This window comes from Trichomycterus rosablanca, chromosome 13 (assembly GCF_030014385.1).
Source record: "Trichomycterus rosablanca isolate fTriRos1 chromosome 13, fTriRos1.hap1, whole genome shotgun sequence".
Lineage (NCBI taxonomy): Eukaryota > Metazoa > Chordata > Actinopteri > Siluriformes > Trichomycteridae > Trichomycterus > Trichomycterus rosablanca.
The window spans coordinates 11,365,208-11,390,183 of NC_086000.1; the positions used below are offsets into that span (position 1 = coordinate 11,365,208).

Sequence of the window (24,976 nt, forward strand, 5' to 3'; positions counted from 1 at the left end):
GGAATTGAGAAAAAGAAAGACAAGTAAAGGAAATAATTTCCACAAGTACACAATGAATTCTAATTCTATGCTGTAGCATGAAGATTTTCCATCAGTGGAACCTAATGGCCTAGCTAAAACCAATATTAATCCATTATTAAACTTGAGTGTTTTGGTATTCTCACTTTGGTATACTCAGACAAAGTAAAAATGCATTTTCTACTCTCCAGTGTCCTATAGGATTGTGCTTTACACCTCTTTAGATGATGCTTGATCACATAATTCAACACTTTTGTGTGTTACTTTCATATGTTCACCCATTCAGTCAGATGAGCATCTGTCAGGTAGACACAGATGTTGGAACTTCTTTTCATGGATCTTATGCATTGGGCTGCCGCCACATGAATAGATGTGGTTTGTGGCCGAAAGTTTGTGGACACCTGACCCTAAGCTTGTTGAAAATCATGTACCAAAACCATGGGCATAAATGGGAAGTTGGTTCCAAGAGCTTGTGTGAAGCTAGGCACTGATGTTGGCTGAAAAGGCCTGGTACACAATCAGTGTTCCAATTAATTCCAAATGTGTTTAATAAGACTGAGATCAGGGCTATGTGCAGGTTATTGTAGTTCCCCCCACACCAAGTTCTTTTGTCACCTTGTTTTATGGTGTACCTTGTTTTGTTCTGTGTTGTTATTAAAGCCACCGGCCAAATTCAGTTTATTTGGTGTTTGCTTTTTACAGAGCTCCTACATTAGGAGGCTGGAGGAAATCAAACAGATTTTGAAGGCTTCAGAATTCTTCATGACACATGAGGTAAAATGAGCACTCTATTCCTTTTATTCCATTAATAAAATTGTTTTTTTTTGTATTCGTTTTAAAATCTGCATTAAATAAATTAGGGCATATTCTATTTTAGTTTTGGAGATTTAGTTTTAGTGGTTTTTATTATATTATTTTAAACAGCACAGTACATGACCAGGGTCCTGGGTTTGATGTTCACTTCTGCTCACATTCTGCATCTTTGTTGGTTTCCTCAACATACTCGGGTATACTTTTACCTCCAAAAAAGAGAAACCCAGTATGAGTGAGTGTGTAAAGCCCTGTATTGAATTGGATTGGAGCCCTGTCCAATGTGTGTTCCAATCTGTTTTGAAAAACTGACTAAAACATACAGCCTTAAATTATGAGTCAGAGAAACACCTATTGTTACATACAATTGTAATTCAATGTGTTCTATTTAATGGGTTATTATATTTTTTGAATCTCAGCAGGTGCTATATCCTGGACAGGGTCTCAATTCGTCAAAGGGCTTCAGCCATGCCTTCTAGACACAGCCAATTATGTCTATGTCTGAAGCCCTGTGATGGATTGGCACACTGTCCAGGGTATTCCTGCCTTGTGTCCATCATTTCTTGGTAGAACCGGACCAGCTGTGAAATGGAAAAGCATTTACAAAAAAACAACACCCATACCATTCTTACCCAAATCCTTCCTTACATAACCTACATAATCTTGCAATAAGCTCCAACGACTTGCACAAAACCCTGACTTACAAATGCCCTTTTGATTGAATGTGCACAAATTCGTACAGACACACTCTATTACTGTGTGGGAAGCCTTTGCAGAGAATTGCAGGCTGTTATATGTGCAAAGAGCATGGGTATAACTTCATATTAATGCCCATGGCTTTGGAATTGAATATTGTGGTGTTCATACACTTTAGGCGATATACTGTATATTCAGTATTGTAAACCTAATTGTTTTTTCCATGCATATTTAATAGAACTCTATGTTGTGTGGCTAAAAGTTTTAAAATTCCATTCCGTCTGTATTTTGTCTATGACCTATTTTGGGTAGCTTTAGCTTTTATTATATTGACTCAGTGCCTTCAAAAAATGAAATGCATAGGCCGCTCATGTGGTGCAGTGGTAAAAACACACGCTGGAAGACCAGAGCTGGGATCTCGAATACATCATATCGAGTCTCAGCTCTGCCTGCCGGCTGGGCTGGGCAACCACATGAACAACGATTAACCTGTTGTTCAGATAGGGGTGGGATATTAAAAGCCAGATAGGGACTGTCTCATAACTAATGCAATTACGACCTCTGCTGGCTGATTGATGGTGCCTGCACAGAGACAGGAAAAGAGTGCTGTCAGGGTGTGTCTCTCTGTACACAGAGCTGATCCGCACTGCACTCATCAAAGTGTAGGTGACAAAATGCATATGGCTTCTGCCCATGTGTCGGAGGGGGCGTGGGTTAGCTTCATTCTCCTCAATCAGACCGGGGATGGGCATTGGTGGAGAGGAAGCATGACGCAATTGGGCAATTGGACGTGCTAAAAGGGAGAAAAAGGGGAGAAAACTAAATGCATACTCAAGTATAAAAGTCTGCACTGCTAAGAAACACACGCATCTCTTAAATCTTATGAAATGTGATATTCCAGGTTATTGGAAGTTCAATGCTGTTCATCCATGACCACACGGGACAAGCCAACGTCTGGCTGATCGATTTTGGAAAGACCACGGCTTTGCCGGAAGGACAGAAGCTGGATCACTATTCGCCTTGGCAAGAAGGGAACCGACACGATGGTTACTTATTTGGTCTTGATAACCTGCTGCACACCCTCCACTCACTGTCTGCACAGTGCTCTTAAACATATAGGATGGTAAGAGCTAGATGGACCCTTGCATGGTACCACAGAAAAATATGAGCTAATCCATGCATTTGCAGTTTCAAAACCAGGCTGTAGAGTCACACTAGCTTCTGATGCACAAGCAGTTTCAGCTCGTCTCTGATTCATCCTTTAACAGAATTAAATTCAGTTCCTCATTTCCTTTGCTGATGTTAGAAAAACCCATGATCTAACATAACCCATGACACCAGCGACCTTGATTTAAATCATGCCAGTCATTGTGAAGTCTGTTATTACACCACAGGCCCTGGAAGAACACTCACAGCCAAAAAAATATCATTAAAATGAAGACAAATGAATAGCTTTACTAAATATAGTCTTATAGGAAACACGTTTAAAGCACTGTCTATTCAGAAGTGTAAGTGATATATAGTAACAGCCCATTGTCATAATCTTGCCGCTCACATCCTGTGGCCCTTTAGCCCTAGACGGAGATCATGCTTTGTTTCACACCAAGATGTTATGACATGCCATTATGTGTGATCAGTGGTGTAATGGTAACTGTGCAATCAATCACTGAGGATTCTGAGTCACAAGCCAAGTCCATAACGTAAACCAAACTCCAGTCAGTCAGAATAAAAAAAAAAAAAGCAGCTCTGCAGGAACTGTACTCTTCCTCTCCACAACACAGCAACAGTCATAATAAACAGTCAAATTACACCCTTATCAATCATTTCCAGTCCAGGCTTTAAAACTGTAAGTGTAGGTTCCTTAGGAATGTAAACCATGTCTTACTCAAAACAAATCACAACTGTTTAAAAATTGAAGGAAATACCTGTTGCCACACCTCATCCACATCCGACACCTTTGGCGGTTCTCGGAATGCCGAATGACCGCCAGTCTTAACTACCCAGCATCAGTACCACAATATTACTTATGCTCTAAAGCAGGGATGTCCAAACTATGGCTCACAGGCCATTTGCGGCCTGTTACCTTTTTTCTTTTTTTTATGCATTTTCTCCCCATTTTCCTCACAATTTAGTGCAGTCAGTTTATCTTCCACTGCTGAGGGATACCCGATTGCATCCAAGGAGAGCATGTCGCTGCTCACGCCTCTTCCGACACGTGCACAGCCCTCCTCTTCTCGCCCCTGCATTCTACACAGACGTCTCTTCTGCCAATCAGGGTCCTTACACAGCTTATGAAGATCCCACCCACACATAGTCCGGTCGTTCCACCCTAGCAGATACGATGGCCAATTAGTATCTGCTGCAGGCACTGCCAATTATGCCAGCCATTATGTGTGATCAGTGGTGTAATGGTAACTGTGCAATCATTCACTGTGGATTCTGAGTCACTAGCCAAGTCCATAACGTAAACCAAACTCCAGTTAGTCAGAATTTAAAAAAAGCTCTGCAGGAACCGTACTCATCTTCTCCACAACACAGCAACAGTCATAATAAACACATTCTGCCTGAACTAACATTACACCCTTATCAATCATTTCCAGTCCAGGCTTTAAAACTGTAAGTGAAGGTTCCTTAGGAATGTAAACCATGTCTTACTCAAAACAAATCACAACTGTTTAAAAATTGAAGGAAAGAACTGTTGCCCCTGTTGCCTTGAAATAAGAGTCCTTTCAAGATGGGGTGGTGCAGCGGTTTATTCTGCTAGCTTTTAACCGCTGAGATCTGTGTTTAAATTTCAATGGTACTATTTGCTGACCAGGCGTCTACACAGATATGATTGTCGATGTATGGGGGAGGGGCTTGAAAATGTAGTTACAAGCTTTGCAAACCACTTTCACTGGTATTACTGCACTTGTAAATCATTTAAGCAGTTGAGAATGGGGAATTGGGAAAGGCCAGCCAGGTTTGGAGTTTTAGTATGTCCCTGTGCACAAAGCAAGGTCTATAAAGACATGGTTTAATGGGTTTGGTGTAGACAAGCTCCAATGACTTGCACAGAACCCTGACCTCATAAAACGCCCATTTGATTGGTACTGTTTTACAGATATGATTGCCGATTTATGGGGGAGGAGGACTGGCCAAAGCCCTGCAATTCATAACCACTCTGTCCAGTGTATTCCTGCCTTGCACCCAGTGTTTCCAGATAAAGCCAGACTCACACCCTGACCAGGATAAAGCAGCTGATGCAAATGACATGCAAAGATAAATAAATAAATCAATAAAAACTGGATCATACTGTAATAAGGTGAAAAGTAGGAGCAAAGGCTTAGTGAAACCGCAAGCACTTATTGTAAGAAATGAACGCTGAGCGTAAATGTTGTCAGTGTAAGGACATCACAGTGAAAACATTGCTGTGCAGAAAAGAAATACCCTCATCATATGCCTTACATTCACTAAGACCATCTTGAAATGTAATGCTGAACTACAAAACCAAAACCCCACCCCAGCGGTAAAGAATTGTGTGAGGAGTATTACACAGACCTAACCACAAGTCTGATGCTATGGCATAAACTAAAGAGAGCTCACCATCATGCTAATCTGCTATAGAAAATTCATGCTGCTTACGGGAGTTTTACAGTTATTAAGTACAAGGGTTGACCTACGTTTTCTAGCCTGGAATGCAAATAATTACAAAAAAAAATCTATTAGATTATTAGACAGAATGTGTGTATCTATTATTACAAGTAACTAATGCACAAACCACAAGTGCTTTTAGACATTTCGGGCTGGGTTCATTTTTTAAAAGGACCCCTAGAACCAAATATGCTATTATAATTTGATATACTGGGTTTTTATGTGTTGTTTATACTTTTTGTATACTTCCCTTGAGTCAGAACCCTTGGAACCATCCTACCTTTCTCTCTATACAGCCCTTCTGCCTCAGGATCCTAGCATAGCCAGTCAGCTAAATATGGAGTTTCCGTCTGTGGAGGTGTTCACCTAAAAAAGTGTCAACACAACACATCCCTTAAAACCACAACACCCTTAAAATTAGTATCAGTAAGTCTATTGATGTTATTGTGAGTTGCAGGAAGAAACCCAAAAAATTACAGCTGTAACCTTCTGTATGATGTTTGTGTGTGTGTGTGTGTGTATATATATATATATATATATATATATATATATATATATTCAGGTATATATATATATATATACAGGTATATATATATATATATATATATATATATATATATATATATATATATATATATTAAAAATAAATTAAGGGAGTGGGGTATACACGTCAAAAAAATCAGTTATCTATGCAAATATAGCACAGCATAAGCATGAGATTATCAAGTATGTGGACATTCATTTTAATTAGTACATCATTGACACCTATTTCTTACAGGAATATAAAAGCAAACATACAATTGTTGACATTATTAGAGTCATACTAAAAAACTCCCTTTGTCCTAGCTATAGGATGCTACTTTTCCAAGTCAATTCGTCTTGCTTTTTTGCCATATAAAGTCCATAGAGAAGTCCTTTGCTTTTGTTTGGATCAGTGTATAAGAATCGACTGGACTGCACATGTCTCTGACTTCATCCACACCTCATCCACATCTGACACCGTTGGCGGTTCTCGGAATGTTGAATGACCGCCAGTCTTTACTACCCAGCATCAGTGCCACAATATTACTAATGCTCTAAAGCAGGGATGACCAAACTACGGCCCGCAGGCCATTTGTGGCCTGTTACCTTTTTTAAAAAAATGCATTTTCTCCCCATTTTCCTCACAATAGTAGTAATAGTAGTGTAGTCAGTTTATCTTCCACTGCTGAGGGATACCCAATTGCATCTGAGGAGAGCATGTCGCTGCTCACGCCTCTTCCGACACGTGCACAGCCCTCCTCTTCTTGCCTCTGCATTCTGCACAGGCGTCTCTTCTGCCAATCAGGGTCTTTACACATCGTATGAAGATCCCACCCACACATAGTCCAGTCCCCACCCTGCAGATATTAGTATCTGCTGCAGGCACTGCCAATTATGCCCGCCAGATGGCACCCAGCCACCCGGTGGCAACACTGAGTTTCAAACCGAGGAGTTTAGAATCTCGGTGCTGGTGTGCTAGTGGAATATCCCACTGTTGGCATGCTATTAAGCAGATTTTTTTTTTTAAACTGCTTGAATTGTTTAAACTGTGTGTCGCTATCGCATAAAACAAATCTAAAATGTTCCCCAACTCTTCTCTTTCCCAACTCAAAACAATATTGTTACACCTACATTAATGTTTACGAGTTTTTTGGATAAACATGGCAGCTTCTAAGAAAGGAAACTATGGATATTTTTTACTGAGTTTAGAGGGAAGTGTGTACGTTTATTTAAAGAAGTATAATAATCTTCCCATTAGCATTATTAACTGATGAGTGAAACTGGCAAGTCTTAGTTTACACAACACTGTCAAAGAAATGAAGTGTAACTGTTAGTAATCAGGTAGGTCTATTATATTTTTATTTGTTTTATTACAAGACGGTCTGTGGCCCAAGTTTGCATCTTTTTTACTTCATCTGGCGTCCAACAAGAAAAGTTTGGACACCCCTGCTCTAACGACTTAATAGAGACGATTCTTCTTCTACACACATTTTGTCCAACAGCCTTTCTAAAAGAGTGAAGTTTGTGTATCTAAAGGCATATCTGCTCTATCATGATAATGGGTTTTAATAAGATATAGGTTCCAATTATTTTTGGCTGTATTGTGTGTATGACTGACCATCCTTTATAAGTCTGACAAATCTAAGAATTGCAGCAGGTGTAGGACACACTGTCATAACATTCCTGAGTTTCTCTGTAATATTTAAAATCCTGACCACTTCCTTTGTTATTATTGAATATGGGACTGTCCACTCAATTGCATTTCATTTCCCATAACTGAAACTTCTAAAAGCGTGCATGTGTTTACTTGGGTCAGTGGGTTTTATTCATGATTAAGCCCCCGTTTATTTAAAAAAAAAAATCTACTTGAAGATCAAATTAGTATGCAATTAATCAGTGTGGATATACATTTATATATTTTTGATTATAGAAAAATAGTGGTATTAAATATATTTCTGTTGATTTTTAAAGATTTTTTCCTATGTTTCTATGGTGTTAGGCATTAAGTGCATTTCTTTGAAAGTGTTTTCTGTCTGATCGGACAAAGTTTACCTTCAAACACTACTGTTTTTAGGGATGTAGTGACAGTATTTGTTGTCACAGTGTGAATATATACTTTCTCATAATAAATCTTTTAAAAACTATATATTATTTTTTGTTCTTTTCATATCGAGTCCATTGTGAGACAATAGTGTGATGTTTTGTTTTTATTAATTAATTTCTACACATTAAGTTTCTTCTACTGCTGTCACAGATGGGGACTCTGTCAGGTATCAGGTATCTTAGAGCTCATGTGTAAAGGTTAAGACAGCACCCATTGCCAGACTCAAACTGACAAGCTTTAAGTGTGTTGATGGAAGCATGTGTTAGCCCTCACTCTCCCAGATTGGTGGCTATTATGTAAGTTACACTTCATTATTTATTTATTAGGATTTTAACGTCATGTTTTACACATGTTTGGAACATTCATGACAGAACATGCAGTTACTCGTTACACAAGAATCATCAGTTCAAGTTTTTAATTTCAAACACAGTCATGGACCATTTTGTATCTCCAGTTCACCTCACTTGCATGTCTTTGGACTGTGGGAGGAAACCCACACAGACGGACCCGGACCGCTCCACCTGGGATTCGAACCCAGGACCTTCTTGCTGACAGGCGACAGTGCCACCCACCGAAGTTACACTAGTTTCACACCCAAGTATGGTATGTTTGGATATGGGTGAAAGCATTTTTCAAGCCTGGGTGTGCTGCCAAGTGCCAATCTATAATTTACTTGGAATCTGATGCTGTAATCAACAGATTAAATGCAGAAAGTTTATGTTTAATAAAGCAGGATGACATCTTGATACATATGGAGTATGGAAGCCACTTTACACAACTAATTACTACTAAAATAAAAATAGAATGAATAATTTTGGTATGTGACAGAGCAGACAGAGTTGCTTGAACTATAATATGAGGCACTAAAAAACGAACTGTTTTAATGTTATCCAGAGGGGCAGTGTGAAGTGTACTAGCATAAGGGATTACTTTTACAATACAAACTAGTACAATGACAGCATAGGAGCATTTACACATTTTAGAAATATGCCAAATTGTAGTATAGTATAGGCTAAACCTATAAGATCTTTTTTTTTTTCAAACTTTTCCCCCCAATTTTCTCCCCTAATCTAGTCGTGTCCAATTACCCTGATTGCATCCTCCACTGATTCAACCCTGCACCGCTGACTGAGGACGCTTTCTCAACTCACACACGCCCCCTCTGACACATGCTCAGTACTGACTGCATTTGGAGATATTAAATTGTCCATGACTGTTTTATATAACCTTGTGTGAACTGATGAACCTTGTGTAATGAGTAACTGCCGTTCCTGTCATGAATGTAACCAAAGAGTAAAACATGACGTTAAAATCCTAATAAAACAAATTAATTAATAACTAGTTAATTACTAAGTTTTAACAACTGTTCACACTGTCAACATGCCAAAATGAAAAACAACGTACAGCTCACCACCCTTTCATTTCTAAGAGTAAGAAAGATACACTATATTGCCAAAAGTATTCGCCTTCACACTTGAACTTGAGTGACATCCCATGCTTAATCCATAGGGTTTAATATGATGTCGACCCACCCTTTGCAGCTATAACAGCTTCAACTCTTCTGGGAAGGCTTTCCACAAGGTTTAGGAGTGTGTTTATGGGACTTTTTGACCATTCTTCCAGAAGTGCATTTGTGAGGTCAGACACTGATGTTGGACGAGAAGGCCTGGCTCGCAGTCTCTGCTCTAATTCATCCCAAAGGTGTTCTATCGGGTTGAGGTCAGGTTAGCCAAGTTCTTCCACACCAAACTCGCTCATCCATGTCTTTATGGACCTTGCTTTGTGCACTGGTGCGCAGTCATGTTGGAACAGGAAGGGGTCATCCCTAAACTGTTCCCACAAGGTTGGGAGCATGAAATTGTCCAAAATCTCTTGGTATGCTGAAGCATTAAGAGTTAATTTCATTGGAACTAAGGAGCCAAGCTCAACTTCTGAAAATCAACCCCACACCATAATCCCCCCTCCACCAAACTTTACACCTGGCACAATGCAGTCAGACAAGTACCGTTCTCCTGGCAAGAGCACACTCTGCGCCTCAGCATCCGCTGACCCCACTCTGTCATTTTACATGGCCTACCACTTCGTTGGCTGGGTTGCTGTCATTCCCAACCGCTTCCACTTTGTTATAATAGCACTGACAGTTGACTGTGGAATATTTAGTAGCGAGGAAATTTCACGACTGCACTTGTTGCACAGGTGGCATCCTATCACGGTACCATGCTGGAATTCACTGAGCTCCTGAGAGCGACCCATTCTTTCACAAATGTTTGTAGAAGCAGTCTGCATGCCTAGGTGCTTGGTGTTTTATACATCTGTGGCCATGGAAGTGATTGGAACACCTGAATTCAATGATTTGGATGGGTGAGTGAATACTTTTGGCAATATAGTGTACATTTCATGTTTTTGTACTAAAGTATCACAACTAGACTGTGGTGAGTAGAACATGCATTATTTTTCTAGTTCATTTGGTTGCATCACAATTGTATCTGTTAAGGATTTAATTGTGTGCTGTAGACTCTGTGTGCTCTATCCTGACTACTCACTGACAGATCCTTTTTGATGCCCTCCTTTTTTTGGCCTAATGGAAGTGACCACTGTATCCAGACCACTTATCAGGCACACAAATAACATGGCAACACTGAACAGTTAACAAAGCTTTGGGGAAAAAATCTGAATAAAACATTGATTTATTTTCTTGTGGATCCTAATCTTAAGAGTTGCATGTATTGAATGTATAGTCAGTCAGACTCAGTTAAATAATTTTTATTAGAGGTTTGGAATTACTTAAAGCTTCAACAGTGTAATTTTCCAGTGAATGAAGCTTATAGAGTCAAAAACAAACTTTCCAACAAAGTCCAGTTTGCCCCCTTGTGGTAACTTCATATGCTGCATGTCTCATAATGACAGGCATTATACAGCATAACGGCAGTGATAAAACTCAAACGCATTCAACTAAAACAATCAATCATATAATGTTATATAACAGAAAGCTACACGTTTATTAGTTTAAAGTGAAAACTAAATGCATTTTATTAAATAAATGAATACTTTTTGGGTTAAAAACAGTAATACTATGCGTACATTTAGTAAAACATACAAATCTGTATTAAAAAGAAAGAAATGCAAAGAAGCATTGTATAAAAACAGGATTATATAAAAAAATCAATTTTAGGTTCGAAACTAGTCGAAACTTGTACTATAACAAAAAAACCTTTACACTGCAGTTCACAATACAAAAAACAATGGACAATCAGTTTCATTGTCACACTTACTTATAAGTTTAGTAATTTTCCATAAAAATGTCTTAACCCCTGAAAAAAAAACAATCAGAAAAAAATTATAAGAATAAAAATGTTTTGTTTTGCTTTTATGTTTTATTACCAAATTATTAGCTTCATTTAAAAATTTTCATACTGTAGTTCACTGGTCCCCCCGGTACCAGTCCGTGGGTCATTTATTACCGGGCTGCACAGAGAGAATAAATAATTAGAGATCGCTACAAGAGCAATTAAATTTCCAAAACTCTTCAGGTGTTATTGTCTCCAATCACCACTAGTTGGAAGCAGCATCTCGTTGCATCGAAAAAGCTCAGGATTCACACTGATTTTCCATTCGATAATTATTTTATTAAAAATCCTCCTGCCCCTGCCCGTCCATGAAATGATATTTTATATGAAACCGGTCCGTGATGCAAAAAAGGTTGGGGACCACTGTAGTTAATATAGTTTATTATTGGCTGATTTAAAATAAAAATAACCCCCAGCCCCTACCCACCAAAAAAAACCTGGGTACTCTGGAAAACTGTTATTCAAATGTTGTTATTCAATTATTCCTTAAGCTATTTCACAAAATCTGAACAGGTCCACATTTGATTACTTGTCCACTGCACTAAATCATGGTAAATGATAATACTAAAAAACACTTAACTATTCCATTACAAATGCAACAACGTATTTAATTCTTCATTACAAACTGTGTTTGTATTAATAAATCAGGAACCAAGTATTTTAGCTGCCTTATTAATTCTCGGGAGTCGAGTTCTTCTTTTGCTTAATGTAAACATCAAATGTGACCATTCCTCTTTAACATGCTGATCACAGTGTTGGGTGGAACATTAAAGGCTGTATTACATGATTGTGTTACTGAAATATAAACCAATCAGTGCATTTATAGGAAATATCTGTTATTATAGAAAACACCGCAGCGTTCCCCTTATCTGTTACAAAAAATACAAATAAAAACCCTACTACAAACTACACTGACAAGGCATAATATTATGACCACTGACAGGTGAAGTGAATAACACTAATTATCTCTTCATCACGGCACCTGTTAGTGGGTGGGATATATGAGGCAGCAAGTGAACATTTTATCCTCAAAGTTGATGTTAGAAGCAGGAAAAATGGGCAAGTGTAAGGATTTAAACAAGTTTGACAATGGCCGAATTGTGATGGCTAGACAACTGGGTCAGAACATCTTCAAAACTGCAGCTCTTGTGGGGTGTTCCCGTTCTGCAGTGATCAGTATCTATCAAAAGTGGTCCAAGGAAGGAACAGTGGTAAATCGGCGACAGGGTTATGGGCGGCCAAGACTCACTGATGAACGTGGTCCAAGGAAGGGACAGTGGTAAACCGGTGACAGGGTTATGGGCGGCCAAGGCTCACTGATGAACGTGGGGAGTGAAGGCTGGCCCGTGTGGTCTGATCCAACATAAGAGCTACTGTAGCTCAAATTACTAAAGAGGTTAATGCTGGTTCTGATAGAAAGGTGTCAGAATACACAGTGCAGCACAGTTTGTTGCATAGGGGCAGCAAAACGGGGACCAACACAATATTAGAAAGGTGGTCATAATGTTATGCCTGATCGGTGTAGGTAACTTGATAAAATGCTCAACAGATATTTCTACTTGTGTGCTACTTTATTGCTTCAAATTTGGGAACATTAATGCAATTAAGGACATTGCATGCTGTTTACTTGGAATAATGATTAAAATTTAAATGTCATGTACTTACCCTCAATTACACAACACAGTGTGCTTGCCAAAAGGCCTTCTATAAAATAACTGTCTAGGTCTATAGCTAATGCTAGTTATTAAAAATATATATCTATTACAATATATATTCTGTCATCCTTTAAGTGAATTTAAATGGTTTCAGTGTTAACTACACATTACAATATGTACATTATACAAGACCCAAACAAGGAACACAGTACTTGCTGTTAGATTTCAGCAAGTACTTACAGAAATGTTCTTATGTGCAGTCTCACAGAGCCAGACATGATCTTGAAACAAGAACTGAGGTCTTAAAATGGTAAAATATTTTGAAATATTGGCAGTACCCCCATCACTTTTACCACTTGTCCTGTGATTTCTTTAAAATTCTATTGAAAGAGTTTTGCCTAGCAAATATCATCTTGTTCTTGGTGTCTTGCCTACCATCTTGCTCTTCAAGTTATCTATGACACAGCCTTAAGGTATGTTTTGGAGGTATGTTTCAGATGTTTGGCAACTTTTAGGATGTATATTTATACAGTAAAAGTATTTAGACACCTTGACCTTTGCACACAATAATTCAAATAGGCATTTTCACCCAACAATCTACAGTACACTGAATACCCCAAAATAATGAAGTGTTTATTATTTTGTTTTTATGCATTTTCTTTCGACTTTAGCATATCCAATTACTGGTTGAGGAGAGCCGAGACCGCCGACACGTGTGCAGTAGCCGACTGCATCTTTTCACCTGCGCAAGGCGAGTTCTTATGCTGATTAGTTTTGTGTACGGAGAGCCACACCCTGATTAACACATTATCCCTCGTCTCTGTACAGGCACCATCAATTAGCCAGTAGAGGTTGTAATTGCATCAGCTATGTCAGTCCGTCCATCCGTCTCTCACCCTATATGAACAACAGCCAATCGTTGTTGATATAGGTGCCCAGCCTGCTGGATAATGTTAAAGTTCTTAGAAGGTTCTTAGAAACTGAAATATCTTATTTACAAAAGTATTCAGATCCATTGCTGTAGCATCTCACCTTGGGATCCATGGGATGTGTCTGTGTCTAGAACTCAACTGGAGTCCACCTGTTGCTATTTAAATTGATTATAAAAGGCACATACCTGGGTCTGTTAAGGCCCACCATTTACTCTGCAGTATGAGGACCAAAAATCAAGCCATGCAGTCCAAAGAACTGTCTGTTAATCTCTGTGATCAAATTCCCGCAATTTTTCTCTCAATGTTGTCTTATCCAATTACCCAATTGCATTATGCTTCCCCTCTACTGATACTGACCTCCACTCCTGACTGAGGAGAGCCGTGACAAACACGCACCCCCTCCGACATGTGTACAGTAGCCGACTGCATCTTTTCACCTGCACGAGGTGAGTTCATATGTGAATTTGTACACAGGGAGACACAACCTGATCCCATTATCACCCGTCAGGCGCCATCAATCAGCCAGCAGAGGTCGTAATTGCACCAGTTATGAGGAATTCCCTTCAGCACCCTTCCTGCAAACAAGCCAATCATTTTTTTGTGTAGGCGCCCAGCCTGTCGGTAGCAGAGCTGAGATTTGAACCATCGAGTGCCATATCTCTGCCTTGGTGAGAGAGGTAAGTCCTGTGCAGAGATTAAAAAACTTGCTACAGGGGTGCTTCTCAGTGGCACAAACAGGGAAACTGGTAAAACTACAGAAAAGAAGAATGAAGCCAAATAAAAGAGCATCCTTTAAAAAAACATACTGTTGGCTTTGGAGTAAGTGTCTTGGCATACTCAAGAACATTCAGAATTTAACCCCTTGAAACATTTGTGAAGATACCTGAAGATCACAGTCTTTGTGACAGAGCTTGGGAGGATATGCCATAAAGAATGGGATAAACCGCGCGAATCCAGGTGTGCAACAGATGTAATTTTTTGCTGGTTATAACTTTTAGTTCAATTTAATGTTGTGTATGTATGATCTGTGTTTGTTTGTTTGTTTATTAGGATTTTAAGGTCATGTTTTACACTTTGGTTACATTCATGACAGGAACGGTAGTTACTCATTACACAAGGTTCATCAGTTCACACAAGGTTATACTGAACAAAGTCATGGACAATTTAGTGTCTCCAATTGACCTCACTTGCATGTCTTTGGACTGTGGGAGGAAACCGGAGCACCCGGAGGAAACCCACGCGGACACGGGGAGAACATGCAAACTCCACACAGAAAGGACCCGGATCGCCCCACCTGGGGATCGAACCCAGGACCTTCTTGCTGTGAGGCGACAGTGCTACCCACTTAGCCACCGTGCCGCCCTGTATAATCTGTGTAAATCCTATTTATTCAAATTATCCTTCAGGCCACCCAAGGAGGATGGGGGTCCCTGCTGAGTCTGGTTTCTCTCAAGGTTTCTTCCTGTATTTTTAAGGGTTCTTCCTTGCCACTGTCACCCTCGGCTTGTTTAACAGGGGTTTAGGTCTGTTGGTCCTGGATTCTGTAAAGCTGCTTTGAAACAATGATTATTGTAAAAAGTGCTATACAAATAAATTTGACTTGACTAGAAGTGTGTGAATGGGCATGGCACCGATAAGTAAAGGCTGAAGCTGACGTAGCTTCTGTATTGTTCACTATATGTGGCTTAAAATAATGGCTAAACCTCAGATTTTTGTCAGAGTATTTAACGCTGTAACATTCCCTCTTGTCTTTAAGTCAAATTCTCCAATGTTTCTTTTTTGAGATCATGTCTGGCTCTGTGAGACTACTTAAAATAAAATTTGCAAGAAGAATCCAGAAGCTAGAATCCCGAAGTCCTTGCTTCAAGATGATCCTTTGTGATGAATGTACAACCATATCAGCGTAGTGTATAATTCTGACAATGCTACACAGAAGGAACACTCAGATCTTCTGATAATGAGAAGCCTGAGTCTCGGTCTCGTGTGGGTTTTTCAGGCTTGCTCCCGACATCTTCGTGTCCATAGCTGGCGTGACGCTTGATCAATGGCTTGTGGGTAGAGTAAGAGGCCAGGCTCAGCACTGTTAGTGAAGATCTGGCTGCAGAGCTGCTAGGTTCTGAAGATCTGGCAACTACAAAAGGCAGAGTCTCTGCCTCGTAGCTCTGCTCATCATATGAGTAATTCATGTTGCCACAAGTGAAGCTGTGCAGCTTGGCCAGGTCCATGGCAGCACTAATTGAGTAAACTGCAGTACCAGCTGACACTTTTTGTGTTGTCAGACAACAAGATCCTGAAGGACTGGAGCTCATCTGAGAGGGAGCTGGTGATGTGTTTGAGCATGGTGAAGCGTTAGTTTCTGTCCCAGAGTCGTTGTGCTCTGAGGCTGAGGTAATAGAAGCAATAGAAGCAGTCATCATGGTGGAGGTAGAAGATAGAGGCATGGATTGGGTCTGCAACAGGGATGTTTTTCCCTGTCCAAAGCTCTCTAGAACCCAGGAACCGTACGTAGGGTTCCACAGGTTCTTGGTGTTGTTTTTCAGCTTTTGGCTGCCAGAGGAGGAGCTGGCTCTGGAGCATGGCTGGTGTACAGGAACCTGGAGCCAAGAACTAGAGCAGGCTCCTGGAGCAGACAGTGGCTCAGTCCAGCATGGCTCCAGAGCTTCGTGGCTAGAGGCCATCTCCTGAGGAACATGTGATGGCCACTGCGGCAGCAGACTGGGCTTGCAGACCTGAGGGATGGAAGGAAAGATGCCAGGGTGCACAGGTAGCTCCTGTGACATGGAATGTCTTATTAGAAGGGGACTCATGCTGCTAGATGCTACAGGACGAATAACAGTGCTACTGTCTTCATCCGCAGCTGGTCCACATTCAACTGGAAGGGGGGTGTTTATGACATCAGGGTCCTGGATTGGATTAACGGTGAGGAGGAAAAAGAGGAAGGATACAAACAGTTAGGGTGATATGATCAACCAATCCAGACACTAGAGAAGAGAAATCTGATACATGATTGGGTGAGTTCTGTACCTGAGTGCAATAGTTGAGCCTCTCTAAAATAGCTGAGAAGTTTGGTCGATGTTCTGGGCAGTGCTGCCAACACTGTGTCATAATCCGGTACCTACCACACAAGACAGTGTTATTCAGGTCTGTATAAAAATCAGTTATTAATGGACAAACACCATATACACAGTCCTCTCCACAATGACTGGCACAACTGGTAGAGATGAGTAAAAAAGGGTTATAAGAAATATTTAAATTTAACAAATGTTCCACAATTATTGACAACCTGAACGATTCCTAATAACAAAATGTAACTGAAGCATTTTTTTCAAGTTATATTTTACTTTTATTAAGTTGATCAGAGTATCTATGAACTTTCAAGCAGTAATATACAGTATATTATGGCTGTTGTTAATTGCGTTAAAAAAATTAATCAAGATAAAAATTTTTAATCAAACTATTTTTATTGGGCTGTTTGTGCCACATAAATATGTGTCTCTGTAGTAATTTGCGCTGCTTTAACACAGCAACGTTGTGTTTATACTGTAGTGATAACACGGGCACGACAGGTGTCGTGAATTACACATTACTCGAGCTGCTGATGAGATGATGATGAACTAACATCACATTAATATGGACACACAAATTCCCCTTTATACTCTTCCCTCCGCATCCTTCCCACCTACTAATCTGTTAAACAGTTTTAAACACTGATGTCATCAAAGCTTTCTGAAGTGTACTAAACTGTAATAAAACAGAAACGATGCTGACGGGGTCTAGGGCTGTTCTTCCTAAGTGTAAGTCAATTAATCTAAATGCTATTAAAGTAAATACCTCCACTAGTGCCAGACTCTTTGTTCAATCACATATTAGTTCAATCTCCAAATTAGCCTTCTATCACCTTCAGTTTTCCAGGATTTTTTCTACCTTTCGCTTTGGTTGAATTTAATCCACCACAACCCTGAATTGAATAAAGCAGTGGTAAAACAGACAGTGAATAAATGAATAAATCTCTCAGTGCTACTGTCCCAACCTATGATATTTTAATTTTCTTCTTCCCTTAAATCGAATAAAGACACACCTTTTTACTTAATTCTATTGCTATTAAATTATTACTGTTAGGGTGTACTGTTCTATGGTGCTTTTAAAAAAATCATTTCTTGTAAAGCAATCTTAAATCCATAGATGTGTGAATATAAAACATTATCTATTATTATTATTCACTGTTTTAATACAAACAGTAGGCCTGCTAGTCACACTGATCCCTGCCTGGATGTTTAAAGCTTTAAAAGTTACATACACAGGGCCTGGGCACTTCTTCGGGGGATCCATGCGTCCTCCACTAGTCACGAACTCCAGCACCTCTTGATTGGTCCTACAAGGATAAGGCATGTAGCCCAGGGAGAAAATCTCCCACAGCAGTACCCCAAATGACCTACAGAGGGAGACAAAACAAAACGTTACTAAATAGACTATTGTACTGTTTTATATAGCATTAAACATTTTGTCAAACACAACTGACCATTTGGAGAAATAAAACATATATTATACCATAATGACAAACCACATATTACCATGTATCAGTCTTGCAGGTAAAAATGCCCTCCAGAAAAGCCTCAGGTGGCATCCATTTCACTGGCAGCATGGCTCGACCACCTTTCCTGTAGTAGCTGGCCCTGCGAGTAGAAATACATAGTTAGACACACCAAATGCCAAATACTTTCATTGTTATACCACATAATGCAAACCTATTTCCAAAATAGTTGGAACAGTAGAGAAAATGCAAATATAAACTCCTTTACGAGTATTTACAACCCATCAAAATATATATTTATTGTTGTAGCTTATCAAATTATTCTTTTTTTTGTAACTATATTTTGCTTGCCACCCAAGGAGGATGAGGATCCCTGCTGAGTCCTGGTTCCTCTCAAGGTTTCTTCCTGTATTTTTAAGAGAGTTTTTCCTTGCCACCGTCACCCTCGGCTTGCTCAACAGGGGTTTTGGTCTGTTAGTCCTGGATTCTGTATAGCTGCTTTGAGACAATGTCCATTGTAAAAAGCGCTATATAAATAAATTTGACTTGACTTGACAATTTAATGTCTACAACGCAGTCCAAAAAAGGTGAGAGAGGGGCAATTTAAGGCCAGTTGTGGAACAGTGTACAGGTTAAGCAGATGAATAGGCAACAGATGAGTATTTATTGATTGATTGGGTATAAAATGAGCATTATTAAATTAAAGCCTTTATATTATGTGTTATTTACAAGCAATGTTGGGTCAATTCCAAACAATCCAGCAATGTAAGAACAGTGTTTCTCAAAGCACATTTGCACGGAATTTAGGAACGTCACCTTCTACAGCACAAAACATGTTAAACTATTTAAAATTCCGAGAAATGGAATAGATGGCAAAGCCAAAAAAAACTATATTCAATGCAACTTAAAGCAACTTTTAGTATGTTGGCCATCAAGGAATATAACCACATGGACTTTGGAAGATCTAGAAATTGCTCTGCATGCTTTGTTAGCCCCCTTTTCATGCTGTTCTTTAATGATCAGGACTCTCCCAGGACCACTACAGAGCAGGTATTATTTGGGTGGTGGATCATTCTCAGCACTGCAGTGACACTGACATGGTGGTGGTGTGTTAGTGTGTGTTGTGCTGGTATGAGTGGATCAGACACAGCAGCGCTACTGGAGTTTTTAAACACCTCACTGTCACTGCTGGACTGAGAATAGTCCACCAACCAAAAACATCCAGCCAACAGCGCCCCATGGGCAGCGTCCTGTGAACACTGATGAAGGTCTAGAAGATGACCAACTCAAACAGCAGCAATAGATGAGCGATCGTCTCTGACTTTACATCTACAAGGTGGACCAAATAGATAGGAGTGTCTAATAGAGTGGACAGTGAGTGGACACGGTATTTAAAAACTCTGCTGCTGTGTCTGATCCACTCATACCAGCACAACACACACTAACACACCTCCACCACTTAAATAGTGCCTGCTCTGTGGTGGTCCTGTAGGGGTCCTGACCATTGAAGAACAGGGTGAAAGCTGGTTAAAAAGCATGTAGAGAAACAGATGGACTACAGTCAGTAATTGCAGAACTACAAAGTGCTCCTATAAGGTAAGTGGAGCGAATAAAATGGACAGTAAGTGTAGAAACAAGAAGGTGGTTTTATTGTTATGGCTGATCAGTGTATGTTTAAAATATGTTTGGGAAAGAAAACCAAAAACAAAAAAATCAAGCTTATATTATGGCATTAAAAGCACAACAAAAACACATGAACTGGTTACAACTTTGACTTTACAAGAAATTATAAAAAAACGTACCTGTATATGTCGCGGGCCATTCCAAAATCCCCAATTTTGGCCACCCTCTCTGGACCGGTACAGGTCAACAGGCAATTGCGTGCAGCAATGTCTCTGAAGCAGAATTATACATTACAGTGTTACATATCTACAATGTTTAATTTGTTTGTTAATCCCCAACCAACCTGAACAAGCAGTTTGATTTCCACCATTTGAGGAGGCTACAGATTGGCTGGTCTGGTTTAAAGTGACATTAATGCAGATGAGAAGTAACTAGTTCCTTTAATAACTGTACATGGTATGGCTTTGTACGTAAACGTCCTTTTTACTCTCTACATTTTCAAAGCAGACACCTGAAACAAACACATTTTACAGTGGGACAGTGGTAGCCTATTGGGTAAGGCTTTGGGCTATCAACTGAAGGGTTGAGAGTTGGAATCCCAGCTCTGCCATGCAGCCACTGTTGGGCCCTTGATCAAGGCCCTTAACCCTTTCTGCTCCAGGGGCGTCATACGATAGCTGACTCTGTGCTCTGAGTGTGTGATATGACAAATAAAAGCATTCTTCTTCTTCTAATCAGAACTTTTCTTTCAACTTCAAGAATTTTTTTTTTATTTCTTACACAGTTGAGCAATTATGATTTTTTTTAATTACCCACTACATCTGCAGGCTTTGATTCATGTTAAACATATATTCTGGCAGAAGGGGGCTACTACCCACCGTTAATAAGTCTTTGCCACTTGTCGGCACCTCAAGCTGACAGCAGGCACCACTGTTACAGTGGCAAGGAGGTGAATTCCTAACTGACCTTTTCTCACACTGGCATGGTTTACAGAGTGCTCGACCAGGCCGATAGCACTACTAGAATCTAAGTCTCAGCAGGGCTTGTGTATTAAACAGCTTATTTGTTATCAGCTATCTTCTATTAAATCATGAAGCAAAACATTCACTTAACCATACTCTATTTGGTTTAATATACCAGAAAATATGAGGACAGTGTTTTCAATGCATGGAATCAAACTTGCATTAAGTGGCTTTGTTGTTGATTCCGAACAATGAATCTGATTTGACTTTGGCAAAAGTGGGTACAGTACAATTAGTGCATGATAATCATAATAAGATGGGAAACAAGTCAACATAGTGGTGTAGCTAGAAGGGTAGGTGCCACACAATAGCAAGCGAGTTTTAACCTCATCTCCAGTTAGTGTCTGTGAAAAGTTTTGCATGTTCCACCCATCCCCAGGTACTTCAGTTTCTTTTCACCCCCTGAAATAAAACAAAGGTGGATTGGCTGCTCTAAATTGGTCTTAGGGGTGAGTGGGTGGGAGAGCGAGTGAGTGACCTGCAATAAATTGGCACCCTGTCACTGGTGTATTATTATTATTATTATTATTATTATAATTGTTCTTGAGTGACACCAGATCCAGGACAAAGCAATTATTTGAAATAAGTAGAATATCAGAAGTGATTTTTGCAAGAAAAATGCCCTTTACAAGAATACCCAATGGTCATCTGGGCCATTTATCAGAGTAAACAACATTTCAAAACATTGTAAAAGTGTGTCACTACCTGTGAATAAAGTGGTTCTCCTCCAGGTATCGGCAGCCGAATGCGATATCTCTGGCCATTTGCAGCAGCTCCAGCATAGTCAGAGACGAGGGCTGATTCTGTTAAAGTCAGAGTGGTCAGATTAGCTTGTCAATAAAACACTAAAACACTGAACACAGCTAGTTCAATAACAATACAGACTAGAACACTCTGCATGCCACTAATCCACACAAACAGCTTGGTTAAATTAGCATAATCAAGCATGCATGTTTATTCTAACAGGCAGGCACACAGTATCGACAACATGCAGTACAGCCACTTACAGCTTTGGGGCGAGTCTGTCTCAGAAAGCTCTTCATGTCTCCTCCGGTCATGAGCTCCAGAAGAATAAAACGAGGCAGGATCTGCAGACTGACTCCGATACAGCACACTATGTTCTGATGGTTAAACTTACTGCAAATGCACACAATACACATATACACAAAAATGTATACACCAATCAGCCATAACATTAAAACCACTTCCTTGTTTCCACACTCACTGTTCATTTTATCAGCTCCACTTATCATATAGAAGCACTTTGTAGTTCTACAATTACTGACTGTAGTCCATCTATTTCTCTACATACCTTTTAAGCCTGATCTTCAATGGTCAGGACCCCCACAGGACCACTAAGAGTAGGTATTATTTAGGTGGTGGATCATTCTCAGCACTGCAGTGACACTGACATGGTGGTGTTGTGTTGGTGTGTGTTGTGCTGGTATGAGTGGATCAGACACAGCAGCGCTGCTGGAGTATTTTTAAAATACCGTGTCCACTCACTGTCCACTTTATTAGACACTCCTACCTAGTTGGTTCACCTTGTAGATGTAAAGTTAGAGACGATCGCTCATCTATTGCTGCTCTTTGAGTTGGTCATCTTCTAGACCTTCATCAGTTTTCACAGGACGCTGCCCATGGGGTGCTGTTGGCTGGATGTTTTTGGTTGGTGGACTATTCTCAGTCTAGCAGGGACAGTGAGGTGTTTAAAAACTCCAGCAGCGCTGCTGTGTCTGATCCACTCATACCAGTACAACACACACTGACATACCACCACCATGTCAGTGTCACAGCAGTGCTGAGAATGATTCACCACCCAAATAATACCTACTCTGTAGTGGTCCTGGGAGTGTCCTGACCATTGAAGAACAGCATGAAAGGGGGCTAACAAAGCATGTAGAGAAACAGATGGACTACAGTCAGTAACTGTAGAACTTCAAAGTGGTTCTATATGGTAAGTGAAGCCAATAAAATGGACAGTGTGTGTAGAAACAAGGAGGTGGTTTTAATGTTATGGCTGATACATTTACTCATGTATTTTTATTAAAGACAGTTTGGAGAAAGAAGTGTGCCAATCTGAACCTCAATGCTGAACAGCTAATTATTATTATCATATACATCTTTGTTTAAAATGAAAAATATTTAGAACTGAAAAGTTAAAAGACATTACATGTGTAAATAATATTCTCTGGTTAATATGTACAACCTACACAAGCTCTCAGGGATGAGCAAAAACATTTTAGAAGACTTTCATAAAGCTTCTGACTGACTCATCAGTCATCATGATGATCCATTAGTATAGTTCCTGGTCAATCGGTAGATCTACGTATTTATAGACCTTTGTGCAGAGGGGTACAGTCATGCCTAAAATAAGAAAGGGGGGAGGCTTCTTCGCAATGCTGTGCGCAAAAACGTGTTGTTATTATGTCTAATGGATTTTATAAAACGGATAGTTCCGGTCCTAAAATCTGATTGGCTGAGCCGCGTTCGAAGCCATTGTAAAATCCCCGATAAACGCACACCTAGGACCACCTCACATCATTCCATATTAATACGCCACTGAATAGAAAAGTTAATGTTATTTTCGCCCTCATGTTGCCTAGCAACACTGTTAATCGAACTATTTTGCGTCGCGGAAGAATGCTTTATTGTAAGTTTATACACAATAAATACATTTATGAATTAAACATTGTTGTATTTATTATATTTTATGTTGACCACCGTTTTATAAAAGCAATAAGCCACTCGAGACCTTAAAACTTCATCCCCGTGCTAAAATCACAGTAATGCACGGCCTCTCGTGGCTTATTGCTTTATTATACAACGGTATCTAAAATGCTGAAAAATGCTTGATAAGTAGCATCACATAGTTTGGGGAATCTTGCTGCATTTTAAGGATTTTGTAACACAGACTTGTGTGGTTTGGTTAGATTTGATCAAATATTCATGCCAGCGAATCATATTTGTATTCTCTAATTGGGTCTGAGTTTGAAAATGAGCTTTAAGTCTATGAATAAAGACGTGCAAACATGAACCAGTGAAAAATTATCTTTACCTATTTTGGAAAGTGGGTTTAATCTGGCATGTTTGATTCATTAAGACAAACCATTTGAAATAACTGATTTGCTAAATTGAATAAAACTTCCCATCATCATTAGTACAAGTGCAGATGAATGTATTTAAAATATTAGCAGAATATAATCCAGGAATAAAACCACACTATGTATTTGGAGCCATTACCAATTATTAGGAGGTCTAAAGTTTGTTTTGATACATTGTGAAGCAGAAAAAGGTCACGCGGAGCTAGTATCAGTAGCCTACCGTGCAGTGTGTTCAATCAATGACTGAAGTGATCAAATCAAAGAACAGCTGCTGTCTGAATGGAAAAGGATGCAGTAACTAGAACAACTAACAGCTGCGAGTCAAGTACTCAAAACAAACAAATAAAAAAAACAAGACGTCCTATTCCCCCAGGTTCTTCTGCTAGCCACGCTGTGGATTAGTGCTGCTCATCTGTTTTGCACATGTGCAACCATAGAGACTTTGTTTGTGTAAATCTGTGTGTGATACATACCTCATAATTAGTGTCTCCATGAGGAAATCCATCTCATCTTGCTCAGAACAGATTTCTGGAAGAGTCTATCAGACAGACGAGGAGATGAAAATCAGGAGTTAATTAAAGTTATCAAAAGCAGATCACACTTTGATCATAACAAAAACAGGGCGATACTAACCTTGACAGCAACCTGCATAGCAGTGTTTTCTCCATTCATACCGAAAACCTGGCCTTCATATACTTCCCCGAAAGCACCGTGACCCAAAGCCCTGCAGTTAAACCCAAAACAAATTCATTAAGATATTTCACACATAAAAAACATGCAAATATTAATAACTATACATATATATTAAAATATGAATATAGACTGTGTGTCAGATATAAAATATATCAGACATAGGTATGGATGAGTACATAATGGTGGTAATATACGGATAATAATAATAGCAATATATGTAGATAAAATAATATAGATTAAAAACGATATATACATACAGGTATGAATACAAGAATTTAAATATCAA

At 39.5% G+C, this 24,976-nt stretch overlaps 2 protein-coding genes across 3 annotated transcripts in view; one reads left to right on the forward strand and one right to left on the reverse strand.

Annotated features, from left to right (window-relative positions):
* itpka (inositol-trisphosphate 3-kinase A) overlaps nt 1-4,864 on the forward strand; it is a 43,063-nt gene extending 38,199 nt beyond the window's left edge. Inside the window, exons 6-8 of one of the 2 annotated variants that reach the window (XM_063007598.1) lie at nt 721-792; nt 2,426-2,647; nt 4,628-4,864. In XM_063007598.1, the coding sequence (XP_062863668.1) occupies nt 721-792; nt 2,426-2,635 (282 nt within the window). In that variant the 3' untranslated portion in view covers nt 2,636-2,647; nt 4,628-4,864. Of the gene's footprint in view, nt 1-720; nt 793-2,425; nt 2,753-4,627 lie in introns of those variants that run through there. The other variant, XM_063007597.1, reaches the window with a different exon arrangement.
* Nucleotides 4,865-15,642: 10,778 nt separating this feature from the next.
* The window catches only part of ltk (leukocyte receptor tyrosine kinase), a 147,064-nt gene continuing 137,730 nt past the window's right edge, over nt 15,643-24,976 (reverse strand). The window contains exons 24-32 of the mRNA XM_063007916.1: nt 24,631-24,721; nt 24,471-24,535; nt 21,901-22,030; nt 21,599-21,696; nt 20,051-20,143; nt 18,289-18,390; nt 18,015-18,149; nt 16,742-16,832; nt 15,643-16,620 (exon numbers count right to left, since the gene is read on the reverse strand). Of these exons, the coding sequence (XP_062863986.1) occupies nt 15,643-16,620; nt 16,742-16,832; nt 18,015-18,149; nt 18,289-18,390; nt 20,051-20,143; nt 21,599-21,696; nt 21,901-22,030; nt 24,471-24,535; nt 24,631-24,721 (1,783 nt within the window). The remainder of the gene's footprint in view (nt 16,621-16,741; nt 16,833-18,014; nt 18,150-18,288; nt 18,391-20,050; nt 20,144-21,598; nt 21,697-21,900; nt 22,031-24,470; nt 24,536-24,630; nt 24,722-24,976) is intronic.